The following is a 27192-nucleotide window of genomic DNA, read 5'->3' as shown; positions in this document are numbered from 1 at the left end:
ATCACGGACAACACAACCGAGCTAGCATCTGTAGTTAGTTTTTTTTAAGTAAGCGATCCATCTGCTAACCAACTTAAGAGAGTACAGGCTAGACTGTTTCATTTTTACAACAGGGCTAGGGACCTATTGTCTCTAAAGTTGAAAGAAGATCATGCTAAGAAGGCTAGCAATTTGGTTGAACATCTATCAGATATGTCAAATAGAGTTAGTCAATTGTTGACTGCGGCAGCTGCTCCCAAAACAGACCAAGTCCCTTTAGTAAATTTGTCTACTGTGGAGGATTCTTCCAAAGCTGTAGAAAGTAGAAAATCTGTGGCAACTCAACAAACTTTGGCCCTATTGGAAACTGAATCTGGTCATCCTAGACAAATTCCACCTTTCTTTCTGAATAATGCTGTGTTTGAGACCTCTCAACCCTCTATGCCGTCACCTATTATGTCACCTGGTTTCAGTAGTCTGCCTCATCCACTGCTATGTTGCTGAAGGGAATTTCTAAATTTTCAGTAGACTCCACTAATGAAGTAATCTCTTTTCTAAGGTTTTTGGTTGAATTTCAAGATCACGCTTTAGTGTTCTCTCTCTCTCATTCTCAAATTCTTCAAATCATGTACCCATATTCCGTAGGTGTCCTCTCAGACAAAATAGTTAAGGCCATAGCCGATAAATCATCCATAGAAGACTTCCACGCCCACCTTTTGGCAAACTTTATTCAGACTAGAACAATGTCACCTTTGATACAAAAATATTTCAGAGTACAGCGATTGGATGAGAATCTTGCCGATTTCATCCAAGGCATTAAATTCTATACCCGGGTGTTCGCTCTGCATTTTTCCGAAGACCAAATAGTGCAAACTATTGTGGAAGGTATCTCTCCGCCTTATAGGTCTTACTTATGTTTTGCGTCTCGTCCTCAAACCTTTTCAGAGTTAGATGCTATGGCTGTTTCAGCCGAAGGAGTTAGGTATGCTGACACCTTACGAGTCGCTAAGAAGCCCCCTCCATCTTCTAATAGCTCTCGGCCTCCACCTCGCCGAACCTTCACCACCCGCAAATGTTATGCTTGTGGGTCAACGGAACATTTGAGCAATAAGTGCCCATTGATAAAATCGAGTGGGACAAAGAATGGAGCAGGGTCATCCCAAGGTTGTTTCAAATGTGGCTCTTCTACTCACCTTGCCAAGAATTGCACTAATGTCAATAGCACCCCTTCCTGCTCAACTTCTGGTGTAACATCTGCGAACTCCAATAATAGAAAGTGACTAGTGTCCTCGGCTGAGTTGGCATGTTCATCTACTGGTCTCGTGCTTAACATTCAGAGTAAGTCGTGCACCACCAAATTTGCTAATAGTTGTAAAATCCCTCTGTTTAAAGTGTAATTCTGTGCCACGTTCATCTGTTTTGCCTACCCAGGAGGAGATGTTGTTAGACCTTAGACATCTACCTGAGGAGCAGGCTGAAAGTATTCGTAAATTGTGTCAGGCTCTTTCTGATGTATTTTCTGATACTGATACAAATAGTGATATAAATATTCAAATTTGATGTCCGAGAAGACGTTATCTACCAGTCTAGTAAGAAAAGCTGCCCCCGTGGGGAGCCCGGAAATCATGCGGTTGTACTCATACAAGTTCTAATCCATGGCAAAAGCTGTTAGATGTTTTGATTCTTCAGCTAGAGGGATCTGGTTGTACGCCTGATTCAGGTCAAGAATGGTAAAGAACTTGGCTTTCCGAAACCATGAAAAACAAGAGTGAAGATCAGGAAGGGGCACAGATTGTAACACCACCTTACGGTTTAAAGCCCTATAATCAATCACGGCCTGAAACCACCTTGGGGTTTCGGCACAAGAAAAATGGGCGATGAATATGCCGACTTTGAAGGTCCAATTATACCATCCTTTAACATTTGATCGATGATCTCCTTAAGAGCCTTCATTTTGGGTGGGGATAGCCTATAAGGCGGAAACCGAACTGGAACCGAATCTGTAACTTCAATCTTGTATTCGATAAGGTGAGTGACACCAAGAGCATCAGAAAATACATCAGAAAAAGCCTGATGCAATTTATGAATACTTTCAGCCTGCTCCTCAGGTAGATGCCTAAGGTCTAACATCTCCTCCTGGGTAGGCAAAACAGATGAACATGACACAGAATTACACTTTAACAGAGGAATTTTACAACTATTAGCAAATTTGAAGGTGCACGACTTGCTCTGAATGTCGAGCACGAGACCAGTAGAAGACATGAAATCAGCCCCCAATATTACAGGGCAAGACGAGCCTCAAACAATTTTATTCTCCAGGTAAATTTGGAAATACGGATTTTAGCGAAGATGAAACCTAAAATTTCTAAGGGAGAAGAGTTAGCCAAAATGCATTGGACAGAAGACAAACAAACGTCAGGAAACTTACGAACAGTTTCAATTTAGAATACCATTCAGCCAAAATTATAGAACACACGCTCTCTGAGTCTAATAGAGCAGTGACAGGTTCATTGTTTATTTCAATTTTAAGGAATGGGACAAACGCAGGGGTCTCTGCTGCAATTCTGAGGCATTCTTTAGGGCCTTCAAACGATAAATTGGAAGAACCTTTACTTTTATCAGAGCTTTCTCTGAGTTTAACAGGGGGTGAGCCTTGGGAATATAAACCTCAGCCGAGGACACTAGTCACTTTCTATTATTGGAGTTTGTGGAGTTTGCACCAGAAGTTGAGCAGGAAGGGGTGCTATTGACATTAGTGCAATTCTTGGCAAGGTGAGTAGAAGAGCCACATTTGAAACAACCTTGGGATGACCCTGCTCCATTCTTTGTCCCACTCGATTTTATCAATGGGCACTTATTGCTCAAATGTTCCGTTGACCCACAAGCATAACATTTGCGGGTGGTGAAGGTTCGGCGAGGTGGAGGCCGAGAGCTATTAGAAGTCGGAGGGGGCTCCTTAGTGACTCGTAAGGTGTCGGCATACTTAACTCCTTCGGCTGAAACAGCCATAGTCTCTAACTCTGAAAAGGTTTGAGGATGAGTTGCAAAACATAAGTAAGACCTATAAGGCGGAGAGATACCTTCCACAATAGTTTGCACTATTTGGTCTTCGGAAAAATGCAGAGCGAACACCCGGGTATAGAATATAATGTCTTGGATGAAATCGGCAAGATTCTCATCCAATCGCTGTACTCTGAAATATTTTTGTATCAAAGATGACATTGTTCTAGTCGGAATAAAGTTTGCCAAAAGGTGGGCGTGGAAGTCTTCTATGGATGATCTATCGGCTATGGCCTTAACTATTTTGTCTGAGAGGACACCTACGGAATATGGGTACATGATTTGAAGAATTTGAGAAAGAGAGAAAACCCTAAAGCGTGATCTTGAAATTCAAACAAAAACCTTAGAAAAGAGATTACTTCATTAGTGGACTCTACTGAAAATTTAGCAATTCCCTTCAGCAAAGCCAGTGGATGAGGCAGACTACTGAAACCAGGTGACATAATAGGTGATGGCATAGAGGGTTGAGAGGCCTCAAACACAGCATTATTCAGAAAGAAAGGTGGAATTTGTCTAGGATGACCAGATTCAGTTTCCAATAGGGCCAATGTTTGTTGAGTTGCCACAGATTTTCTACTTTCTACAGCTTTGGAAGAATCCTCCACAGTAGACAAATTTACTAAAGGGATTTGGTCTGTTTTGGGAGGAGCTGCCTCAGTAAATAATTGACTAACTCTATTTGACATATCTGATAGATGTTCAACCAAACTGCTAGCCTCTTTAGCATGATCTTCTTTCAACTTTAGAGACAATAGGTCCCTAGCCCTGTTGTAAAAATGAAACAGTCTAGCCTGTACTCTCTTAAGTTGGTTAGCCGATGGATAGCTTACTTCAAAAAAACTAACTACAGACGCTAGCTCGGTTGTGTTGTCCGTTATAGTGGATAGAGCCTCATCAATTTCCTTTTCCCCCAAACCTGGGATACAAATTGGAAATTCTAAGGATTCTTTAAGTATGGCAATATCTGCCATAACCGTGCCTCCAGATTGGACGTTTCTAATATGTAATTCGTAAATCAATTCCTCCTTGCGCAAGTACCCGGGAGCGTGGACTTCGCGAGGGCCAGACATGTTGACAGAAAAGTTAATAATTTGGAAAAATTTCCAGCGACCGAGAAAATTCTTCAGAGTTCCAAACAGATCCTACTTTTAGCCAACAAAAGGGCTTAATTTGGATCCATTCAACCACGCTCTGCTATCACTTGTTCCGTAGATATCCGTGGAGCAGAAAGAGGTGAAAGAAGATGCGGGTGTTAATAGGGTCTAACTACGATATCAGAAATCGAGTTAAAACTTTAACTAAAGGTTATATTTCTTTCAGAATTTCAAAATTAACAAATGTTTCACTCGGTGAAATAATGAGGTTACAGGTACAATGACAATTTCAAAAATTGGAAAATTCAAGATTCAGAACTTTAACAATTCTGGGCTTAAGCCCCTAGTTTACAATTTCAAAGTGGTATTATTTAGGCAAGGGTAGAAATCCCCCAATTCAAGAGCACTTTGCTCCAACAAATTTACTGCATTCCAGAGGCACTCCTCAATATTACAGTAAACTAGAAAAGAGCTTACTTGCTCTCCAACATTCATCCAATTTTAACCGCCCGCTTAAGGCAACATTACACAAAACTTTATGATATCTTGGCCTCTCAGGGCACAATTTACAAAATTTGTTTACACAGGGGTATCAATTATCCAACCTACTGGGCCTTTGTGGAAAAAGAAAAGGTTAAGTAAATGGCCCGAAGTATTAAGACCCTAACAGGGCTCTCGGCCCGATGATACCGGGGTAATCCCACGCTACTGAGGTGAATCGAATGAAAGTTGATTTGATACATTACAGAAAAGGAAAACGGTACTAAATCATAGTCACCTCAAAACCAAGTTGAAGGGGAACTCGAGAGAGTAACGCACTCTCTATCCCCAATTTACAGTTAAAGACTTTATGAAGTTTTACATTGGCTGAACAAAAATTTCATTTTAGAAAAGGTTGGTTACATAGTTAGAAATTCGGACCTACCCCTCATGTATGTTGGCGGAGGTGGTTACAGAGAGATAAAACTGATGGCCATTACCTGGGCTGGCAAACTGCCTGGCGAAGAATGAGGCACACACTCTTAGAAATTCGGCGATCAAATGACAAGTTAGCCAGAGCAGCCGCAGTTTATATACACGAAGAGAAGGTTCGAGAGATTCTGGACTAATCCGGACTCACCCTCTCAATTTTATTGGCCGACTCAAAAGTTACACCCAAAGAATCCAAAAGAAGCCTGTGATAGGCCGAAAAATAATTAGTGAAAATTCCCATTGGCCAGATTCAAAACTGGCGGAATGAGAAAGAAGTGTTGCAAACTTTGAAATATATACAAAGAACAAATGAAAGTTAATTTACTAGTGAAAACCTATGAACACAAAATTTCTTTTAATAACAACTTCTTTAACCTTGCACCAGGGTCCATGACCATAGTTTTTGGTAGAGACATCTATGGAGAAATGTCCAAACTTCTTGAAGTAAGCAAACACAAAACAAATAAATCTAGTCAGTTTAGGCAACTCCAAGGCCACACAATTAGTCAATACTTCAGTAGCGACATCTTCTGATTTAAGTCCCAACTTCTTGTTATAGCAATTTCACATTTTGTTGGATAGATAGTGTCATTAAGGCGCTTCTTTTGATTGAGCAGAGTTGAAGTGTACCTCCCGGTACAAAAACATAAATAAATATGAAAAATAAAAACAAACATGATAAATAATACAACAAATTTAGTAGGCTTATTGTTTGCACCAGCATATCCAATATGAACACCAATGCTATTACAGAAACCCAATTTTTTTCAACATAGTATTCCAACAAAAACACATCACCCACTTTCCATTTACACCGACCGACCGACAAATAATGATACTATATTTTATTTTGGTTCAGAAATTGCATGAAACTACAGTTTCCACATGATGCATGAAGTCTCGAAGAGTCATCGTAAAGTCAATTTTCTGATTACATGCAGCAATTTTGTTAAAAAGGTGATGCATTCTAACTACTGGAGAATTTTTGTGCTCACTGTTTTAGAGTGTGTGCAATGAAACGTCTTGTCTGTAAATTTGTGATGTTCACATTAATGTTCACTCTAGCAAGTAGCTTATGGATAATGTTAAATGTTATAACCCATAAATACAGAGAAGCGTTTTTGTGAGTAGCTTTTTAATCAATGCTAAGAAGATGATTATTATTTAACAAAAGATGAAGCAAAGAACATACACAACAACCAATAGAAAAGTACAAAGAACGTGAGCTTATGTTTAGCCCAGATGGTGTAGCCATATGTGGATCGTACACTACGGTCTGCCACAAACTCATTGGACCGATTGCAGAAACGGTTTTTAGACAATGTCTACAGTTAAACAATGCCTAAGTATGACTGCTGCATTGCAGAGACGTTATTTATCACTTAGACACTGTCCAAAATCGATGTTCAACCTGCCATGTTTAAACACTGCCGAGAACACTGTTTAACCTAAAATGAGAGGAGTGAATCACAATCAGAGGTTATTTACCATGAAACATATAATTTGTATTATCATGTTGAGACGATTACAAGAAGAAAGGTTAGTCCGACGGCATCTCTGTGGGTCGCCTGCTGTGAAATCACGGCAATTAATTTGAAATGTACGGGGAGGTAGAGCTTAAAATAAGATTTTGCTGTTTCTTGAGACTGTCAAAGGGACAGTCCGGTAATTGTCAACTTGAATACAATTCTAGGCAACCAACATAATTTTATTATACATGGGGTAATTTCCATGGATTTACAGGTCGTTTCAACTACATACATGTCAGAATTACTTGTCCCAATCGTCATAGGGCTGTCACATACATCAACTGGGAGGGACTCATTTATATTTACTGCCAAGTAAGCACACTTAATAGTGAAAACTAAAAAGTAGGTTGTATGTGGTTTTTATATACATAATCGTACAGTACTGTACTGTATTGAATAGGTTGAGTTAAAATAAATTTTCTCATATTATTATAAATTAAGCAAAGAGTTGCATGAAAGATACTTCTGTCTCCATTTTCAAACAAATATTGAACCTTTAAACGATGTCTAATTAAACACCAGCCAAACAGTGTTTATGCAGTGGAAGATCATGTTTAATTTAGACGTTGTTTAGGTAGACATTGTCTAAGGCTTAAAACTAGTCATCGTTTCTGCAATTGGCATATTGTCATCACTCACATTATTTATGAGTTCGTACAAGAATATTTGTTGCAGAATATCCCTTATGTTACATAATAATGAAGGTTTAAATTCATTTAGCAAAGTTGTTGTATGAAACCTTTCATTTCAATGCTAAAGTACAATGCCTTTTGTAATACAGAATGCGAAGAAACTTTTTCTTAACTTTTTAATCTTATTTATATGGGACTGATAATGAGGTGTCCACATAACACATGCATTTTCAAGTTTACTACACACAAATGTATTATAGAGAGTAATTAATGTACCAACATTTTTTAGTTCTGTTGAATTCCAAATCACAAAACCTATGGATCTGTGGGCTTCATTTGTAACTTTTTCAATGTGCCCTTTAAAAAACAATGTACTATCCGTTAAAATTCCAATTCTTTTCTTAATTTAGACCTTCCTAAAACAGTATCATCCATTTTATATTCAAAAGGTACTGTAGATGTACTTCTTGAAAAGGTTACTGTGAGAGACTTCTTGATATTAAATGCATTTTGTTGTTCCTACTCCACGTATACATATTATTGATATCAGCCTGTAATTTTAAATCATCCTCACCTTTGATAAGTCATGAATAAATAGTGTGAAAAAAGAGGCCCTAAACTGGAGCCTTGAGGCACACCAGATGTAGCAATGAAGACAAAGGATTTTGTTTGGAGATACATTACAGATTGTTTTCTACCAGAGAGATAAGATTATAGTCATTTTAAAAACTCATGGGGCAGGGCATATTTAGAAAGTTTTTTGCAATATAACATCGTGATCCAGTTTATGAAAGGCTTTTGAAAAATCAGTGTAAATAACATCTGTCTGACTCTTATTATCCAGTCCATTATGAATATCTTGAGTAAAATTTGCAAGATTCGTAACTGTCGACCTGTCCAGGAAAAAAACATACTGAAAAAGAGTAATGTAAAATTTTACATGAGAAAAAAATTGGCAATAAATTATTTGTTCAAAAACCTGCACTGAAACACACAATATTGATGCAAGTCTATGATTTTCCAGCTTTGCACTATCACCAGACTTGAAGATAAGGCATACTCTACTAATCGTCCATAAATTCAGAAATATTGAAGTACTTAAAATTAAATGATATATTTTACATAAAGTCTTCACAAGTATTTCAGAACACCCTTTTAATATTTACACAGGTATACCATCAGGTCCACTTGACTTATTTGATTTAAGATTTGTAATTGCCTCCTGACACTCACACTCTCTGTGATATCTGCAATATTTATCTGTTAGAAATGGATTAACCCATAAATTAGCCAGTAGTGTAATGGCGACAGATTACTTGAGCTGGGAATGCAGAGACACCATTTTTTGTGTAGGCGAGTATGGAACCACGGTGCTACAATCAGGCACAGAAACAATTCAACAAGATTAAGTTTGGTTTTCCTCGATTCATGATCTCTCTGACTATCTGTGTTTATTGAAGTGGAGTTCAATCAATCTGAGATGATTTCTAATAAAACAGTGCAGAATGTAATTACAGTATGGTAAAGTGTCATTTTCTGTCCTGTTTTAAGTATGGGAAGAAGGTAGTTACATCATACTATGAAACGAAGTAGATTTTTTATCTTTAACAATTTAACATTTTTACCTCTTATTAAACTTTATAATTACCCAATGCACGTTAAGGCTCTAAGGCTGAACCTACCCTTAAAGTCCCAAATTAGTTTCTTTCCAGTCTTATTAGTGAATTATTTTGACTGAAATTTCAAGTATTTCATATTTGAACTTGTGCTGTCTAGCGCATGTCTCTGCTGACAACCATTAGCTATTGAGTTCATCTCAGCCTGTGGCAACTACCTGAAGGGCGTGGTGAAGATGTTGTGTAAACATGTGCGTTTAAGCGTGCGCAAGGAGCTACTGGTCGTTGTGCTGGGAGAAACCCAGAATGCTGGTTGTTAGTAACTACCGCAATCTATGGGTGTTTGGGAGAACTGAAAAGAGTACAGTACATAATGAAACATAAGGGATACAGGGTTGTCAAGATAGCATTGTTTTTTGACATGTAAAATTATTGAACATGTGACATAAACCGAACAGAACCCAGACACGCACAAAAAATGCATTTAAGATAATAGTCTCATTGGGTGTTAATTATAAAATGCATAATTCCATTTGTAGAATAAATCTATCCATTCCATAAGATCTAGCTTCTGAAAGTGATATTTGAGGAACTGAGTACGTTACTTCCAAGATTTATTAAATCTCAGCCTACCCTACAATATCACACTTTACCGCTGCAACTTCCCCTAAGGGGAAAAGAAAACTGAATATAGTGCAGTAATATAATTTACAATTCCATCACATTCTTTGCTATTATAACCAGCGCTGCAGTCGAAAAATTCTTGCAGGGTATACTGTAAGATAGGGCATGACAAATCCTGGATGCAAGACCATCCTGAAGTATAAAATTAGTGGGTTACAGCTATTTAACAACAAATTTCCCTCAATTTGGCATACATCAGGCATATAGAAGACATTTTTATGCTGAGTGGACTAATTTGAAAATTTTAATTTGCTTACACTGTAGTTTTCTACTGGACCTACTTCCAGCTATTTATAAAAAATAAACAATCCAAGGGGCCCCTTTTCATTTGTGATCACACGTTTCACTGGGAAAAAAGTTTTATTTTACAACTTGCTTTACGTAGCACCGACACAGATAGGTCTTACGCCGCCAACGGGATAGGAAAGGCCTAGGAGTGGGAAGGAAGCAACTGTGGCCTTAATTAAGGTACAGCCCCAACATTAGCCTGGTGTGAAAATGGAAAATCACAGAAAACAGTCTTCAGTGTTGCCGACAGTGGGATTTGAACCCACCATTTCTCGAACGCAAGCTGATAGGAACATGACCCAAACCGCACAGCCACTTACTCAGTGAACAAACTCTTGAATGGGTGTATATATCAGTACGGTGGTTTTGCAGCCACATCTTCATATATTTCACAGGCTTAAATAGGTCAACTGGTGAGGCATTTGAATGTATGAACACAAACCAGGAGATGTAAACAACGAACGGTGGTGACCATAAGTAATGATGGTTGATAATGTTATTTATCAAGCTGAACCTTTGGTTTTCACAATAACGAGCATAGCTGGCGAGTTAAAACTTCACTGTCAGAATGGCAAAATTAAAAAGAAAAGACGCTGTAGTAGAAGGTATACACAAGAAATCAGAAGGCATACTCTAATAGGCGTATATCCGCATATACCCTCAATTACAGCCCTGTATATAACACACAAGTCAACACCATACTCAAAAAATAACTGAATCTCAAGGCCCACTCACTAACACAGAATATGCCTCTGCCCACTTTTCCTTGAATTGAGGCTGCATGACTTAAACAATGATGGAAAGATACAATTAAGTTGGATTTAAAATGTCACACAACTGATGTATTTGACAAATGAAAGTGGCATTCTGTGATCCAAAAAACAGATCCTGCCCCTGCAGGACAAGGTTTTTAAAAAAGTAAAAAAGAAAAAGAAAGTCATGCGCTGATGATCATCCCACGTACAAAGTCGGTTAACCCATGAAGTGTTGCCATCTTCACAATGCTGGTGGCTGTGACAAACCGCTCAGCTACACCGCAATGATCAAGGGTCATACCTGGCATATAACCCCACCCCTAGAGGGAGAGAGATCGGGAGATAGTAGGTTCGAACCCCACTGTCGGCAGCCCTGAAAATGGTTTTCCGTGGTTTCCCATTTTCACACCAGGCAAATGCTGGGGCTGTACCTTAATTAAGGCCACGGCCGCTTCCTTCGCACTTCTAGCCCTTTCCTGTTCCGTCGTCGCCATAAGACCTATCTGTGTCGGTGCGACGTAAAGCAACTAGCAAAAAAAAAAAAAAAAAAAAAAAGAGAGAGATATGAAAAAAAGTTAATTTAGGGAATCCTATAGCTAAAATTCTTATTATCAAACCCCACTAACTTAAAGTTGAAAGACAGAGAGAGCGAGAGAGAGAGAGAGAGAGAGTGTGTGAGTGTGTGTGCATGCGTGTGTGTACAGTACGTTATTTTTTAATGTATTTAGTTGTAACTTTTTACGTCTTATCTGAAAATTGCAGACCGTATCACATGTAAGTCGTTTTGGTCTAGCTGTAGGCCTAAAATGAATGTCACTTTCCATGCTTTATCTCATGGCTAATAAAATATTATAACCCCGGAAAAGTATTTTAAACCTGAAACCCTGTTCCATAACTCCTTTAAAACTTAAAAGCAATAAGTTTTTGTATACAAGTGAAAGTTTGTGATCCCTTGATCAGGTCTTTGGTCATAGCAGCCAACAGGAGTAGATGACAGCTGTAAGTACAGGGTGGTGCACCATAAGTCATCCAATTGAATTTCGATCCTACAAGTATACTATTGGGGAAATAGCTTTCAAATTGTGTGCTCAACTTCGTGCAGTTCATGGAAATTACTCCAGATGTCATTACAAGTTCATCGCTTCCATTCTGCGTCCACCACTTCAGTTTGCCGCAATGGCGGACAAAGGACGGTAGACCGTCGCCACAAAAGACGAAGAATGTGTTACTGTTCGCGGTGACGAACAGTGTTACATTGACACAGAAAAGCTTTCGTGCTCAATTCAGCACACGGTGGGCTCCCAGCCCATAGACAATACGCAGATTACATCATAAATTTTCAGGTACTGGATCTGTTTTGGAGTGTAAGCGGCCACATGCTCGTACCATACGTTCGCTGCAGAACATTGAAGCAGTTTGAGTGGCTTTGACTTATAGTCTGAGTAAATCAACAAGAAGAGGCAGTGCCGAGTGGGGAATTTCACGCCGATCTGTACAAAGAATTATTCAATCCGAGCTTCACTTGTATCCATACAAGATGACTGTGGCGCATAAGCTTGCTGCGAGAGATAAGGAGCGGAGACTACAGTTTGCAAGGTGGGCAATCAAGCAAGACCAAGAGGCAGTGCTACACAACACATGGTTTTGGGATGAAGCTTATTTTTACGTGAACGGTGTTGTGAACAAACAGAACATTCGATTTTGGGCACGTGAACCTCCGCGAATAATCCACATGAAAGACACCTACGGGGAGAAAGTGTGCGCGTGGGTCAGGATGTCAAGTCATGGAATCATCGGTCTGTTTTTCTTCGAAGCTACAGAAACCGCGAATAATCCACATGAAAGACACCTACGGGAAGAAAGTGTGCGCATGAGTCGCGATGTCAAGCCATGGAATCATCGGTCTGTTTTTCTTCGATGCTACAGTAACCGGTGAACGTTATTTAGACATGCTGCGAAACCAGTTCTTTCCTCTACTCATGGCCACAAGTCTTCCATTGCAGACACAATGGTTAATGCAGGATGGAGCACGCCCCCATACTGCCAGCATTGTGCTTGATTTTCTACATGAAAGACTTGGCCTTATGGTATTGTCAAACAGATTTCCAGAACATTACGGAGGAAGAATGTGGCCGCCTCACAGCCTGGACATTAACCCATGTGAATTCTTCCTTTGGGGGTTCCTTAAAGAGAAGGTGTACCACAAAAAACCCGAAAATACAGTGCAACTTAGGCCCATCATTGTGGAGTTATGCCACGCCATTCCAGAAGATTTGTATTGTCGATTCGTCACTGTCGCGCCATTCCAGAAGATTTGTATTGTCGATTCGTCACAAGTCCACATGTGCAACTTGAAGAAGTTGTAAAACAAAAAGGCAGTCATACTGAACGTGTGATTCATTAGGTTGTATTTACAAGCTGTGCTCTTTAGTTCTACATCAAAAAATTACAAATCTTATCAACAACAAATGTGTTATTCATGAAACAAATCAGGTGACTTATCGTGCGCCACCTTGTAGTTATAATCGCGAGCCGCTGCATAGCGCTAGTGGCGGTGTCTCATCAGAAAGCGTTTCTGCTATTATCTTTGTAACCTATTTGGTAACAATACTGTACTCAGTTTTGAACAGTTGCTTCCATTTCACATAACCTGAGTCACCATTGTATTTGATTCTTGACTAGACTGTAAATAAGACTTCTTTCTCTGTCCTTTTCCAGTCAATTTCAGATTCTCAAAGAGCTAGGTCCAATTTGAGGTGTTTTCTAGTACCACAAAACCTATAAATGGTATTTATTTTTCCTCGTTTGGTCTTCGTAATTTAAATGAAAACTTAGAGGAGTATTATGTCATACAGTGGAACAATTTTGATCAAACTTATAGTTCCGTTTTCATGAGTTTTGACTTGACAGTTAGCCGGAAGTCAGCCGGTGGTGCCAAATTGTCACGAATACAAACAGCTGATTTATGATACAAAACACGAACAGAAATGTAAATACTGGAATATAAGTCCATAATCGGTTATTCTTTGTAGCAACATACATGATTCACGTAAGATCAATAATGCACAACACATTTAGGATAAGGCTACAAGATAAAAATATGTCAATGCTCGAACAGGTAAACCGTGAGAAAATTAAATTAAATTTCTACTCACCATGTAGAAGATCTCGCGTTGCTGTTAGATTCAGTTTCCCGTAACGAAGGAAATAATCCTACAAAGCGAATATACCACTCATTTCTCAGTCACTATCGACATTGTCATCATCTGTTGAGGTTTCACTCTCGCTTGACCCTAAAGAGATAATAAAGTCTTCAACTTAATCGTGTGAACTACTTTATGCCCATTCCTTCTGGCTATCCACCACATAAACTGGGTACTGGGGCTTATTTTTTTTCAAGAGATGCATAAGATCCCCCTTTCCCATGTCATCGCGAACCGAAATATTGTGCTTCTTCAACCACTTAACCAACTCATTCTTTCTAGCCGCCATTGTTGGCCCTTTGTCAAGAATGACTTCCTAACATTAGAAACAATTTCCCGGGCCTGGCTCCTTAGTGGAATACCTCGTCCGAAGGGCTTTCTTCTCTTGGGAACTTCATCCTTAAACGTAGGCGTCGACATGACAGAACATCAAATTCACACACGGGCCTAAATTTAACCTACTATATAACTACCGAACGAAATGTTAAACTAAGCTACTATATAAAATAGATCACCTGTTACACACTATATACTACAATATAACGCGCTATACTATTACATTTATAAACTCTACACTGCTAAATATAAACGAACAACAACCTAGCATAAAGACACACAAAGACCGCGAAAAGAACTGAGCACAATACAACACACAGCTGATAGCACATGGTTACAGTAAACAACAAATCGACAACACTGCTAACCGCAACTGGAGTCTAACGCGGTCTATCGGAGCGATCGGCTGTCTATGATTGGCTGTTGATTAATTCACTTACCCTCCGCCAAAAGGCAGCGCTCAAACGTCAAGTTGAAACTCATAATAACTGAACTATAGAAAAACTGCTATATTTCATTCTTCAATGTTCAATGTGACTGACTATGGGAAGAGTGAAGCAGCTTCTTTTTGAAAGTGAAAATTAATACATCTGTTTCTATTAGTTTGCAGAAACTGCCGATTTTACATTGCAAGGTGAGTGATGCTTCTTTGTATTTGATGCTATTTTAAGTTTGAAGCTGTCTTAGCTAAGCTCTGGGACCTTTCTTTGAAGTGTTGAAGTGCTATTCATAACAACACTATGGGTGATATGAATAAAAATGAGATGTAACTCGGAGACAAGTCTCGAAGGAGGATTGAGACGGAAGTCACTTGCGAGACAGAACTCGTCATGTATACGAATAAAGTTTGTTTCTCGCTAACGAGACTTGTCTCCTTCCGCTTGAGATGAGTCTCGCTCACTGGCTGTGGTATCTGTCAGCTGACGAGTGAATTAACAATTTATTGGAGAGCTATAAAGAGTGGTTTTGTTGGAACAGATGAAAGTGTTAGATTTACAAGCGAAAAAGATTGAAAAGCGACAGCGTGTTCTCGAAAAAAAACAGAAGAAATTTCAGTGCAAAAACAGGTTTTGCAACTGCAAATGGAAAATCTTTTACATGAAAGGGAGAAAAGAGCAGAACAAACAAGTAAACCGAAATGGAACACCCACCGATATTTTTTTCATTTAGAATAGTTCTTGACAGCCTTTTCTTCTTCAGTTGTGTTTCACTTGGGAGCCAATTCTGCTAACTACACCTTTCGTATTAATCAATATTCAATAATCACTATAGTTATTATTTCAATTCTTTCTAGCCTTACGTAAACGTAGTGGCTCGTACACTTGGTATACTTGGACCCCAGCTTGGGAATGACTGATTTAAGGTTTCTCTTTTTTGTAAGTTTCCTTCAAGATATTGTGTAAGAAGTTACATTGTATTTATCATCACATTTAGGATCCACATTCAAATGCATAATTTTCTGCAGTCATTGAATGTCACTCAAACACTTTTTAAACACGCTTCGTATTTCATTATTCACGAATACGAAGAGTTTATTGATCACACCTGTGCATAGCTAGGGGTGTTTCTGCATATAATGTACTTTTTTCTACAATTGTTTTACGTCGCACCGACACAGATAGGTCTTATGGCGACGATGGGATAGGTTTAGGAGTGGGATGGAAGCGACTGTGGCCTTACTTAAGGTACAGTTCCAGCATTTGCCTGGTGTGAAAATGGGAAACCACGGAAAACGATATTCAGGGTTGCCGACAGTGGGGCTTGAATCCACTATCTGCCGGATGTAAATTCACAGCCGTGCGCCCCTAACCGCACGGCCAACTCACCTGGTATGTAGTATACAACCAGTACCTATATACTGTTGCATAAACTGTCTAAATTTCAAACTTTAAAAACATAGAAATAATACAAAATGCTATCCACATTCATAAACGAATATAACTAACAAGGGAGTTGATTGATTTGGACCGGACAAATTGCAATGAAACTTAGTAACATGATGAGCTAAGATATCCGGAACTCAATGGTGATAACCGTTCTGCCGTGAAATAATATTTTCCTACCGGTATTTATTGACAGTAAATTCTTGTTCCAGTTTTAAATGGAACGTGGTGTGTAGATGGCAGCGATTTCAATGAAATATGGTAGGATGATCAATTAAGACATCAGAACATCGCTGCATGATTGACGTTGTTATATAGATTACTTGCAGTGTGACAAAATGAATGACTCTCAAGCAAGAATGCGAAAGTTTAAGGCTATTCATAGCGAGCAAGTTTATATACAAATGACAAGGATTTCATATTACATATTTTAGCTTCAATTGTAAATGACAGAGAAGTATTAAAAGCCTGATATTTTGAAATATTCATATACTGTGCATGTTAGTAAAATGGGTTTGACGAGCAAAACATTCTGTTCACGTTGTCAAAATCTAATTTTCACTCTAAAGCGCACTGTTTAATGTAACTTTAAAATAGAACTATCAGTGCATTTCTACAGTGCATACGCGAGGTCAATACAGCTGCAAACCACCCAGCTGTTCTTTAGCAATTAATTATAATAATGTCATTGATTTTATGACAAAGTGAATATCATCAATAAATTTAAGACAGGTGGATTGACAATTCGTCGAAGTTTCATCGAAATCTGCCTGATCCAAACCAAATGCTTCCCTTGTAGTATTGGGCGCAAGTGAGATTTTGGTGCGATGGTTGAGAAAGAGCAGCATTCATAGAGGCAGCAAATCATTGGCTGGATAATGTCATTATGCGAATCTGCTAAATGTCGTAAAACAAGTTACAGCATAGTTTTTTCAAGGGCACGAGCCGCCGGTTGAAACTTTTAAATAAACTTAGAAACAGTGCAATCGAAAAAGGCATGGGCAGGGAATTTTACGGCACTTGAAGTAAACATAAATGGGATAGCTTACACGAGGACCAAAGATACTCGCACATTCGTTCAGTACCATATGGCCTACATGTGATAGAGAGCGATAATTTTCAGACTTGAAGAAATATCCTTCCAGATATCAAAATGTGAATAATAATAATAATAATAATAATAATAATAATAATAATAATAATAATAATAATAATAATAATAATAATAATAATAGATAATAATTTCGTGTGACAATTTCTAGCCTGGTACAGCCCTTGTAAGGCAGACCCTCCGAGAGGATGGGTGTCATCTGCCGTATTATTGTAGTGGAGGATAGTGTTGTGTGTGAGTTGCAGGAATGTATGTTGAGGATTTAAGGTTAAAATCTCTGACCCGACCGCGAATCGAACCCGGGAGCCCCTTGAACCGATGAGTACTACGCTGACCATTCAGCTAAGGAGCAGGACAAAGTGAATAATGAAAGCCTTGTATAATTTTAAGTCATATCTTAAACATAGCTAGCCTATGTTTCGGTCTGTTCCGTGATTGTGAATTAGTTTTATTTATAAAATGTTAGTCGTATTTTGTGAATGGAAAAATTTCAACGTACAGAAAAAATCACAAATGTGGAATAGATTAAGAATAATTAAATTAATTTAATAATTACTTAGAAAATTTTCAGATTTGTATGTTGTACGATTTTGCATATTTCTGGTTTGATTTTGAACATTTTAGACGTTTTCTTCTTCTTCTTCTTCTTAATCTGTTTACCTTCCAGGGTCGGTTTTTCCCTCGGACTCAGCGAGGGATCCCACCTCTACCACCTCAAGGGCAGTGTTCTGGAGTTTCAGACTTTGGATCGGGGGATACAACTGGAGAGAATGACCAGTACCTCACCCAGGCGGCCTCCTCACCTGCTACGCTGAACAGGGGCCTTGTAGAGGGATGGAAAGATTGGATGGGACAAGCAGGGAAGAGGGAAGGAAGCGGCCGTGGCCTGAAGTTAGGTACCATCCCGGCATTTGCCTGGAGGAGAAGTGGGAAACCACGGAAAATCACTTCCAGGATGGCTGATATGGAAATCGAACCCATCTCTACTCTATTGACCTCCCGAGGCTGAGTTGACCCCGTTCCAATCCTCGTACCACTTTTCAAATTTCGTGGCAGAGTCGGGAATCGAACCCAGACCTCCGGGGGTGGCAGCTAATCACGCTAACCACTACACCACAGAGGCGGACTTTTAGACTTTATGATGCATGTAAATCCTATCGCTAATGGCTATCATGATCATCTTTATCATTATTGTTATATGAATTTCTCGTGTATTGGCTCCAGAAAATGTTGTGCTAATCATTCCACATTTTCTTTCCGGAAACAGTAGAGATTTTTATAATCAAGTTTGAGAGACTCTCTTCGTACTTTATACATTTTTCTTCTCCGTTGTAAAACCATCATAAACTCCGCCATCACGTTTTCAGTCCGATTCTATCGCCTTGAGTCACCTTCTGGGCTGTCTCAAGAAATTCTGAGATTAGTCTCCATTCAGAGAGACTAAGCTCCAGTTTATTCATATACATTTGGAGACTTGTCTCCGAGAGAATCCGCTAACGAGCTGTATCTCAAGGAGCAAAGGTCACTGCTGAGACATCGCTTTTTTATTCATATACATTTGAGACATGTCTTAATATTTGTGAGACAAGAGTTACGTCTCCGGTTTATTCATATCACCCTATATCTCTACCAACCTCAAGATGGGAGTATGGTACTGCAAGCACTATCTCTTGTATTTCTCTGTAACTAGTTTATGAATTCATTGTTGAAATTCATGCGGTATATCTTTGGTTGGATGGAATGGTACAATTTTGATCATAGAAGTTTGCATTTTTCCCAATGCCCAAAGGTCAGAAAAGAAAGTTTATATGAAATGGTCAATTATGCACCTTCTTTGACCTTCAGTCATTTGGTTATCAAAAAAACAATACACTTGCCTAAAATTCCTGAGACTCCTTCAAACAGTCAACCCAAAATTAATCATCATCCTGTCGCTAAATATAACGAATGACTACAATTCAGTACTAATTCAACACCAGATAATTCAATAATTATGGAAAATGCTTCCACTTCATTTCAATGTTACAAGCACTGCATCACCTATTACTCTATGAAAAAATCTTACTGTCATCAGAAAAGAAATCCACGCAAAAATAAAATGAAATAGAAAGGTAATATCCTCAACCCATGTAACATCAGATCAGCATTTTCAGATTGTTAAGTTCAAAAAAATCTCTATTTAAAAATGACAATAATGTAAACATAAATCAACAGATAACTGGAATGTCAAGAATAACAGATCTTTAAGATGATAAATCTCAATGAGAGCATTCAAAAGACAACTAGTGTGGATTTTGTCATCTGGATTATAACTGAAAATTATGTGATAAAAGGACCATGGACTCAATGCCAGGCCTGCAATGCATGGTATCATGAAATATGTATTGGGAGAAAAGGAAAGAGATGCTTTGTGTATGGAAAATGTGTGTGATCCAAATTGTACTTTGTGTGATCAGAATTGTACCACCAGCAGTACAATTGCGACTAAAGACAGGCTCCTCTGTTTTGTACAATTTTTATTGTGAGGGTTTATTTAAATACTATTATTATGTGTGCCACTGCTTAAGGTGGCTACTTCATTGTCAACGTAAAAGAATGTTCATATTACTGCAAATGAAGTGTGAGTGCATGATTACCAATTAAATATTGATTGAAAATGCACCACCTTACCCTATCCCTAGTCATCATCAATGTCTAAAATCAATGCCTTGTCTATGCAATCACTGTTCTCTGCCCTCAGATCCTCGTTTCATTCCATGGTAGGAGCCATAATGAAAAATCTGTGCCAAGACTCGAAGGAATTTCTTCCTCGGTCATCTCTTCCCTGTGATTTTCCCTTCCAACAGACTGTTAAGAAAGTTATTATGGTAAATTGCAAGATTTGGCCAGTGAATTTAGCCCTTTTTCTCTGTATTATTAGCATCAGAAATTAATCTGAATCTTCTCTAATTCAGCTTTAACTTGTCTTTCCATTCTTCATATAGTCACATTTTTCTTTTCAATATCAAGCAATATCTTACATACACTACATACCTGCATCCAAGAAGCTACCAATGTCCATGGAGCACAGACAATAGTTTCAATAAGAGTAGCAAGGGCATGAACTCGATGTTGACTGCCAATGTCAGCTGCTATCCGCTTGGTAAGTACATTGCTTCCTACTTGCAGTGGCAAAAAACAGCACAGGAACAGTACTCCCAGCTAAAAAAATTTAACAAAAAAGGTTCCTCAATCCTATTCAACAAGCAGTATTCACAGGATTATTTGTAGCAGTATCAAACCTATTACAAGTGTTGACAGTATCATAAAGGAGGATCAAAAATTTGCAAAAGCAAATACAGCACATAAGGATGAAGAGATATAAAGCATATGTTACAATTTAGATTAATTAAGGAGCTGTATGAAATAACGACTCAACTGCAAAAACATGGTTCTGAGAAACTGAGGTTCAAAGTTTATCATTGCATGCTGTACAACCAAAGTCTGGCAATATCAATGTGGATGATATTTCTGTTGCATATGTAGCAAAAAAAAAAAAAAAAAAAAACCTGCATATACTGTGCATTACAGTCTGTAACTCAAACATCTTTCATACGTCATTATTGGAATAACTGCTTAACAGGCTCCAATGTTAAAATGCAGGCCCTGCTTTCTATGGAAGAGGTATTAAATGAATACTTTCTAAGTCTACAAACAGAGCACGCAGGATATTATTTGTGTAATAATCGAAAAAGCTGCCTAATGTACATTAAGTCATTATTCCATCAAGGTCCTAAATTCTAAGATCCTAGTTACAACAAAATTTTATTTGTATCACACCAATTTTAAATATATTATGCTTATTTTAAGTAGTAATGGAAATGGAACAATTCTATACACCCTCCTAATGAAGTTAGGAAGCAGAAACAAGATCATGTGCAAAGATGTGGAGTTTGTCTTCGTCCTTTTGTGTTTTAAAGTGTGTGCAATTATGTTATTACAACAACGGGCACTAAATTCACAGAGAAATGGGAAGCGTTTTGACCTCAGGAGGTTACTCATAACTATCCAATCAAGCAGCCACTATGTTGTCACATTGGCCAGTGAATTTAGCCCACTCAATGGGTTGTGCTCTGCGGAAAATGCCACTACGTTAAGTATCACTTGTGACAGGCCAAAGTACTTTTACTTCATAAAAACAACTGCAACTGGAACAGCTTCTTTCCATTTGAAATAGACTATAATAGAATTGCCAAGAACATGTACAATTTCTAGCTGCAAGACCAAAGGCCATGAAGACAACCAAGAATGTGGTACTTAGACAATATACAGCAACTGGAACAAGACTGGAACAGAACTGAAGAGGAGAAATACAACCAAAAAAAATAAAAATTAACATATAATACCATGAGAATAACCCAGACCAAGGTTTATATAAATAATAATGTTATTGGCTTTACGTCCCATGAACTACTTTTATGGTTTTCAGAGATTCTGAGGTGTCAGAATTTAGTCCCACGGGAGTTCCTGAATCCTTGAACTTACCGTTCCATCGTTGGTCGGCTACAGCTGCTGCAATAGAGCAATATCAAACTCTTAAATCTTGGGGTCGTAGCTGGTATATTTTGGTCACGATCTTAACCAAACGATGGGGTTCAGAAGAGAGCAAATAAGTGCTTACTAGATTTTATTAAATTATCAAATGCAAAAAAAAAAAAAAAATGTTTATAAAATCATTCATCAAAAAAAAATTTTTAATTAATTAACTTTTAAACACAGTCACATTGCATTACATGAATGTTATCTTTTACATTTATCGAATAACTTTCTTCAGAGGAAAGTAGAAAATATCATAAATTAGTGGACAGCGAAAACTAGAAAAACGAAAATAAAAACCTGAAAATCGGGCACCCTTTGATCCAAACGATAACTGAGAATTAATCCACATGATCCGTGGAAAATCTGACCTTCAACAAGTAGAATTCCAGATTCACATTTAATTAATCCACCAGTCTAATACCCTGCCGAATGGATCCTTAATCGAACCAAATTGACTATCAGTTGCTTTGGATAGGTTGCAAAATATTACTGGAAAGCATGGTGTTCAATACAAGTTAACAGCAACAGTCATAATTAAAAATAAAATTCCACAATGTATTGCCATCTTGTGAAACCCTTAAGTTATGGAATAATCCCGATGCTGAAACATGCATCACCCAAACAGCTGTTCAGAAGGAACCAACAAAAACTCGATCTGAGAGGATCTTACGTTGCGTCGTTCTGAAGGAACAAAACTGTGAAATGCAGGAAACATTTATTCATCATGCATTTAGAAGAAATGCTAAACACTGAAGTTAAAGAAAAAGTGGTAAATCACTTGAAAATATTCTTACAAAACCAACTTTCAGGTTATAAACGGTTATGTTGAGTTTAATGAATGTACAAGTCCACATGATAAAATAAAATACAAAATTACCAAAGGGAAATCTAAGGAAATCTTTCCATTCCCACAATTATGACTACCATTACAAATCTGTCTACCTATGTTTGTCCCAATAAACAAATTACAAGTTATTGATAGACCAAAGTCTCACCTATTACAAAAATGAAAGAACGAAAATTGAAAATAAAATATATTAACAGCTGACGAATCGAAACCACATTCGTAACTCAAGTCTCACATAAATAGGCTAAGTGTCCACACAGCACTATCAAAGCATATCGGACAACTGAATGATAAAATAATTAAGTCAAGAAATAAAATTAAAAATACTAAAGTTCAATGAACTCGAATGTGCGTGGCAAACAGCGGTAATAATCAATCTTCGTTAGTTCCGTATCCATGCTGGACAACCCTCACGTTATGCCACTAGTGGTTCCATGTTCTTATGTAAACACCTTCCAGCTGGTAAGGATTGTGCCGAAACATGGCATCAATATTACTTTGCTAACACTCATTTAAACCTAAGAATTTCATTTTTGTCCGTATTGAACTGAGAATGGAAGATAGGAAAACTTAAAAGGGTCCACCTTTTCAATCAATAACTTGTAATTTGTTTATTGGGACAAACATAGGTAGACGGATTTGTAATGGTAGTCATAATTGTGGGAATGGCAAGATTTCCTTAGATTTCCCTTTGGTAATTTTGTATTTTATTTTATCATGTGGACTTGTACATTCATTATTCATTAAACTGTATTGAAAAGGTGGACCCTTTTAAGTTTTCCTATCTTCCATTGCTAACACTCTTCGCATTAATCTGCTACTGCAGACACTACAATAGTTCAAGTCACTTTGCAAAACACCTAACCTAAGACTTGACTACATACAGACGACACCCTAATCCTGTCATCGAGCCTACATAGTGTCTACACACCCTAACAATAACACCTATATATACACACACGCAGCATCCTAAATCTATTGTTGAGCATAAACGGGGATGTCTACTCATCTGTATACTCCTATGATACGCGCAATGTCCTAAATCTATCGTCGAGCGGAAAGTGGGATGTCTACCCATCCTCTATAATATCAGCCAAAATCGTAACTTCAAACATAATTGCTGACATTTAGCTTAAAACCTTGTCAAAACTATAGCACAAAATGAAACAAAGCTTGCCACAGAATGAACGCAAGTCTGGAAATGTAACTAAGTCCCTTCTTGCCAATAAAATGTGAAATGAAAATTTAATAACGCGTGGCTACTCAATCCATGACTCAAATACGATCTCAACATATGCAGTGAAATTTGGTAAAATAATAATGAATTCAGCACTCGTCTAATTTTACGTGAATATCGCCAAAACAGTAATCATCACTATCACAAGAAGTTCACAATGTAATTCTAGTGTGAGGCCCAAAATCGCCTACCATCTCACTGTTCCAAACGTCTCTATCCACGAACTATCCAGTGAAGTGAAATTCATTGATCTACACAGCCGAACTATCACTTTAATAACATCCATACTGTTTCTTTTAAGTGACTTACATTTTACTTCTTCTGAATTTTACAGTGTCTACCCCCGTCATTTTCACCTCTTCTACTGATCCGGAGTGAACTTGATCTTTTATTCTCTTTTTCCTATGCATTGTTTTTCATGTTTTAACCTGGACTAGGGTCGAAACCGGTACCACTTCTACTTATTATTAAATAAGAATGTAATCACTGCATTTCTTATTCTTTTGTATTGAATAGGTTGAACCACTTTATTTATTATTTCAATTTTAATTGTAGCATTAATGCAGAATAATTCTAAAACAAGAAGAGAGATAGCTTTTAATTTTATGTAGATGTAGGCATCGTAAATAACATTATTCAACAGCATAAATATGTTGTTACTGTTTGGGTCATTAGTTCAGAGATTGGTTTGATGCAGCCCTCCATGCCACCCTACCCTGTGCTAACCTTTTAATTTCTACATAACTACTACATCTGTTCTAATCTGCTTGTCATATTCATACCTTGGTCTACTCCTCCTGTTCTTATAGCCTACACTTCCCTCAAAAACTAACTGAACAAGTCCTGGGGGTCTTCAGATGTGTCCTAACATTCTATCTCTTCTTCTTGTGAAATTTAGCCAAATCGATCTCCTCTCACCAATTTGATTCAGTATCTCTTCATTCATGATTCAATCTATCTGTCTCACCTGCAGCATTGTTCTATAACACCACATTTCAAAAGCTATTATTCTTCTTTCTGAGCTAGTTATTGTTCATGCTTCACTTCCATACAATGCCACACCCCAGATAAAAGTCTTTAAAAACATATTTCTAATTCTTACATCAATGTTTGAAGAGAGCAGATTTCTTTTCTTACAAAGTTCTTCTTTGCTTATGCTAGTCTGAATCTTACGTCCTCCTTACTTCTGCCATCAATAGTTATTTTATTACCCAAGTAACGATATTCATCTACTACTTTTAAGACTTCATTTCCTAGTCTTATATTTCCTGCATCGCCTGACTTCCTTCAACTGCACTCCACTAGTTTTGTTTCAGACTTATTTATTCTCATCTTGCACTCCTTCCCCAAGACTCTATTCATACCATTCAGCAATTTCTTCAGATCTTCTGCAGACTCAAATAAAATAACAATATTGTTACAGGGAGTCCGTGGTTCACAGAAGAATAAGAAGTGTGTGGGTTGAATGGTTGGACAAGAAATTAACTAGAACAGAACTTAACACAACAAATTTTAAAATTTTTCCTCTTTGTTTTTGTTACGGAGTTATCCGTGGGAAGGCAGAGGTGAAAGAAGGTGCGGGCTGGAATGGGTCTAACTACAAGTCTGAAAGATGAATTTTAAAATTTAAATAAAGGTTATATTTTCAACTGATAACAAGATTTAACAATTTTCACTAGAAAGAAAAATCAGGTACAATGCAACTTTACAAATGACAGCACAAGTTAAGAGGATATTACAAATTCTGGGCTACGAGCCCCAAAGTCTGAGCTCTCAGCTCACAACCACAAATTACCAAAGGGCAGAAAACTCATTACATGGAGCACTTGCTCCCAACTTCACATCTCAAGCCTCTCTAAGGCACTTTTACCATCACACCATAAAGAGCTGACCCACTCTCGATCTTTCGAGCCTATAAAGGCCATAATAGACTATTACACTAAACTGCCATCAAGGCATAACTTATAAAGAAACAGGGGTAACTTGTACCCAACCTACAGGGCCTTCGCAATGAAAGAAAAACAACAGGGTAAGTTACTGGCCCAAAGTAGAGTGAGGACTGGAGGCGTGAACTTGTACTCCTAAATACACATTTTAAAACCTAAGTGGCTCTCGGCTGATTACACAGGGGCTAATCCCAAACTAGGGAGGTGACTTGTATGAGAAGACTTTAACACATTAAGGAAGAGAAGAAACAGTTATGAAAACGTAGTCACCTCAACTTCAAAATGAAGGGGAGCTCGAGAGGGTAAAGCACTCTCTATCCCCGATTTACAGTTGAAGAAATTTGTAGTTTTTACATAGACTGAAAAGGGATTTACATTTTAAAGAAATAGGTTACATATTAAAGGTTTTCGAACCTTCCCCGCGAGTTAAACTGCTGAGCTAGCAAAGAGGAAAGAAAGATGTTAATCGGCCATTACCTTGTTGAAGAGCTGCTGCCCGAAGAAAGAGGCGCTACCCGCCCCCTGCTATGCTTCTATACACTAAGCAAGATGATGTTGAAGTGGCCCGGAGACAAGAAAATCAGCAGTTTTTATACCCACGCGGAAAATTTGAGACCTTTCATGAATAATTAAGTCCCGCCCACAAAAGTTTATTGCCTAACAGCAAAAGGTTATACACAAATCGATGAAGAAACACCTTATTGGTGGGAAATTAATTGCAGAAATTTAGGATTGGTTAAATTCAAAACAGGCAGAAAGGAAGCTTAATATTGCCAACCCTCAAATGAAAGAACAAAATTTAGTAAAGACAAAACTTATGAATACAAAATTTCTCCAAGAAAGTTCATTCCTTCGCACCAGGGTGCATAACCATAGTTTTTAGTAGAGACATCTGTTAGAGAACGTCCACACTTCTTGATCAACAAAAGCAAATCAAAACACCCAGAGACATCTTCTGATAAACAGTTCAGTTGATTCCATTTTTAAAGTTCAGAGTTTCTCCTGTAGAGGAGTTTCAATTGGCGCAAGATTTGAACTTGCATCGTAGAGGTGTACCGCCCGGTACAGTTTTTTCTAGTTTAAAAAAATTGAGAAATAGAAAATTTGAATGAATAACAACAATATTAATAAGCTCGTCAGCTCTAACAATATCAGGGACTTGGAAATCCAACAATCAGGTACAACCGTGTAACTTATATTATGATTCGCTACCTTACCCACAGTGCTCACCACATCTCCCGTCAATCACCTACTGCATTCTCAGACATTTCGATAATTGGTGGAGAAAAGGTTAAACAATGAAGCAACTGTCAAAAACAGCTTCAGCAATTTTTCATATCTAGACAGTTGGACTAGTATGAAACAGTACTGGAAGCATTTGTATCTCATTATGACATGTGTATTATAATTAACAGTGTCTATTTTGATCAACAAAAGTTTGC

At 38.0% G+C, this 27192-nt stretch overlaps 1 protein-coding gene across 1 annotated transcript in view; it reads right to left on the bottom strand.

Moving 5' to 3' along the window:
- Positions 1 to 27192, bottom strand: part of LOC136873668 (proton-coupled zinc antiporter SLC30A5) — a 299129-nt gene that overhangs the window by 92856 nt on the left and 179081 nt on the right. Inside the window, exons 5-6 of the mRNA XM_068227712.1 lie at positions 20176 to 20343; positions 1964 to 2115 (exon numbers count right to left, since the gene is read on the bottom strand). Coding sequence (XP_068083813.1) covers positions 1964 to 2115; positions 20176 to 20343 — 320 coding nt within the window. The remainder of the gene's footprint in view (positions 1 to 1963; positions 2116 to 20175; positions 20344 to 27192) is intronic.

Source organism: Anabrus simplex, chromosome 5 (assembly GCF_040414725.1).
Source record: "Anabrus simplex isolate iqAnaSimp1 chromosome 5, ASM4041472v1, whole genome shotgun sequence".
Lineage (NCBI taxonomy): Eukaryota > Metazoa > Arthropoda > Insecta > Orthoptera > Tettigoniidae > Anabrus > Anabrus simplex.
The sequence above is the reverse complement of the archived record's forward strand: the minus strand, read 5'-3'. Positions and strand labels throughout refer to the sequence as shown.